General features: G+C 51.8%; 1 protein-coding gene across 1 annotated transcript in view; it reads left to right on the top strand.

Moving 5' to 3' along the window:
- The window catches only part of hdac6 (histone deacetylase 6), a 17,530-nt gene that overhangs the window by 8,818 nt on the left and 5,953 nt on the right, over positions 1-2,759 (top strand). The window contains exons 6-14 of the mRNA XM_017303206.1: positions 9-127; positions 207-311; positions 449-517; positions 839-965; positions 1,079-1,144; positions 1,269-1,328; positions 1,447-1,536; positions 1,620-1,726; positions 2,459-2,671. Coding sequence (XP_017158695.1) covers positions 9-127; positions 207-311; positions 449-517; positions 839-965; positions 1,079-1,144; positions 1,269-1,328; positions 1,447-1,536; positions 1,620-1,726; positions 2,459-2,671 — 956 coding nt within the window. The remainder of the gene's footprint in view (positions 1-8; positions 128-206; positions 312-448; positions 518-838; positions 966-1,078; positions 1,145-1,268; positions 1,329-1,446; positions 1,537-1,619; positions 1,727-2,458; positions 2,672-2,759) is intronic.

The raw sequence follows: 2,759 nt of genomic DNA, 5'->3' as shown, positions 1-2,759 counted from the left end.
GTGTGTGTGTGCGTGTGTGTGTGTGTCAGGAGTCCTTCCAGGTGTGTGTGATGGCTGTCGGTTCAGTCCTCCAGCTGGTGGATCGGGTCCTGACCTCTGAACTCAGGAACGGATTCGCTGTCATCAGGTAAACAGAGCAGCACCTGTTCCTGTCACCTGATCCAGGAGACACACCTGACCTCCTCCTCTTCTTCTTCTGTGGTCAGACCTCCAGGTCATCACGCTCAGGCCGACCAGCCCAATGGCTTCTGTGTGTTCAACAATATGGCGGTCGCGGCTCGCTACGCTCAGAAACGCCACGCCGTCAGCAGGTGAGGGACGGTCAGCTGCAGCGGCGCCTCCTGCTGGTCGACCCCAGAAGAGAACCCCAACAGAACCTTTCTGTGGATGAAACGCATGCATGTGCTCTTATTCTGAAAGGGTTTTGCACGTGTTCCTGTGTTGTCAGGGTTCTGATTGTGGACTGGGACGTCCATCATGGTCAGGGCATCCAGTACCTGTTCCAGGAGGATCCCAGGTAAACGACATGGCTCTGATCCAGGAAATCACCCCCCCTTTAAATCTGTCACTGAACCGTTAACGAGCTGTGATGCCTTAACGAGCTGCTGCAGCTGATTGGCAGGCAGCAGAGCCAGTTAAAACAATGCAGGACAGAAAGGTGAGATCAGCSTCAGTTCATCACCTGCACCTGAGAGCTGAGGGGGCGGGGCCATCAGGAAGTACACATACAGGGGAACATTTCAAAATAAAATGCATAACTCTGAAAGGAGGTAAATTCTGTGTGTGTGTGTGTGTGTGTGTGTGTGTGTGTGTGTGTGTGTGTGTGTGTGTGTGTCAGTGTGCTGTACTTCAGCGTCCACAGATATGAGGGCGGGGCCTTCTGGCCTCACCTGCAGGAGTCAGACTGCAGCTTTGTGGGCAGCGGGCGAGCTGAAGGGAGGACCATCAACCTGCCGTGGAACCAGGTGAGTCCGGTCCAGAACCGGCGCTGCTGAGCCTGGATCAGTCCTCCTGAGGGAGCGCTTGTTTTACCTTCCTGCACTGCTGGTTCTGATTCTCCTCCCTGCTTGTGTGTCAGACGGGGATGAGCGACGCTGATTACATCACTGCCTTCCAGCAGGTGCTGCTGCCAGTGGCCTGTGAGGTAACACACACACACACACACACACACACACACACACACACACACACACACACACACACACACACACACACACACACACACACTCTGTGTGTTAGCGTGCCGTAACCGGTGTGTATATTTGCAGTTCCAGCCTCAGCTGGTTCTGGTCTCAGCTGGATTTGATGCTGCAGCCGGAGATCCGAAGGTAAAACTGACCTGAGATCAGTCCCTCCGTCCTGTGGCTCACATGACTCAGTGTGTGTGTGTGTGTGTGTGTGTGTGTGTGTGTGTGTGTGTGTGTGTGTGTGTGTGTGTGTGTCCAGGGGGAGATGTGTGTGCACCCTCAGTGTTTCCACATCCTGACCCACATGCTGATGAGTTTGGCTGAAGGTCGACTCGTTCTCGCTCTCGAGGTAAATGTTCCACACGTCCGACTCTTCGCTCTAAAAACACGTGACGCTAACGGCACGCTAAGTCAGGGGCTGTTTCTGTTCAGGGAGGTTATGACCTTCAGGCGACAGCAGAGGGCGTCGCGGCCTGCGTCACAGCTCTGCTGGGCGGAGCCTGTCCTCTTCTGAACCCGCCCACTGCTCCCTCTGACAGGTAGCTCTGCTTTCTGATTGGAGGCTGTTTTTAGCTCAGCAGTTGGTTGGTGCTGCGCTGTAGCATTAGACTGTTTGTGTTAGCATTGTTCTGTAGCGTTAGCCTCTGCTAAGTACTGCGTTGATACATTAGTTTAGCTTTAGCTTACGCTAAATCCGTGGTTGGTATTTTCATGACGCCTCATGGAGCGGGTCAAAGGTCATGGAGCGGGCCGGCCCGTTGCTGCGATACGTAACAGCGTCGGCCATATTGAATGTGGAATATGTGCCAGTAGCTAATACAAGTAAATGGACCGAACTTTATAAAGTGCCGTTCTACAAAGTATTTTAAGTTAATTTCTGCCATTGACACATTTTCTCACACATTAATATATTTGGCAAAGAAATTATTAAAGAGAGTTTCTAACGTTTGATGTGATTATTTAATAGTTTTGGGGCATTTCTGAATAAAGAGCTCAATGTTTGATTTGATAGATTCTGATCATTTTTCTATTGAATTGATGAACAGACAGATTTAATTAGGACCCAGTGGGGCGTCTAGTATTGATGTCTATGGGTTCTGTGTTAGCATAGCTCTTTAGCGTTAGCGGAACTCATTGTGCTATACGGTTAGCTCATGTAGCGTTTTAATGAGCGGTGGTTGAACGTGGTCCAGGAAGTGAACAGCCTCCCTCTGGTTGTGTATTTGTTGGCTCCCAGTTTGTCCTCTGTTGACTCCTGTCTCTGTCCCCAGCGCCCTGCAGTCCATCTCTGAGACCGTCTCAGCGCAGTACCCACACTGGGCCTCGCTGCAGGTTCTGGCCGGACCCGGTCCTGAGGGACGTGTCACTACGGCAGCAACCAATCACAGCAGCCCAACACCTGCTTCCATCGACACATCWGTTGCCACGACAACAGGTCTGGTTTACGATGAGAAGATGATGGAGCATGTGAACCTGTGGGACAGGTGAGTCAACCGCTGTGCTGCTGAACATGGCCGCTAGCATTAGCATGTTGTGGTGAACGTGTGAATCTTTTCAGTGTGTTGCGGTGAA

This window comes from Poecilia reticulata, unplaced genomic scaffold (genome assembly GCF_000633615.1).
Source record: "Poecilia reticulata strain Guanapo unplaced genomic scaffold, Guppy_female_1.0+MT scaffold_212, whole genome shotgun sequence".
NCBI lineage: Eukaryota > Metazoa > Chordata > Actinopteri > Cyprinodontiformes > Poeciliidae > Poecilia > Poecilia reticulata.
This window is presented reverse-complemented; position numbering and strand designations above follow the sequence as displayed.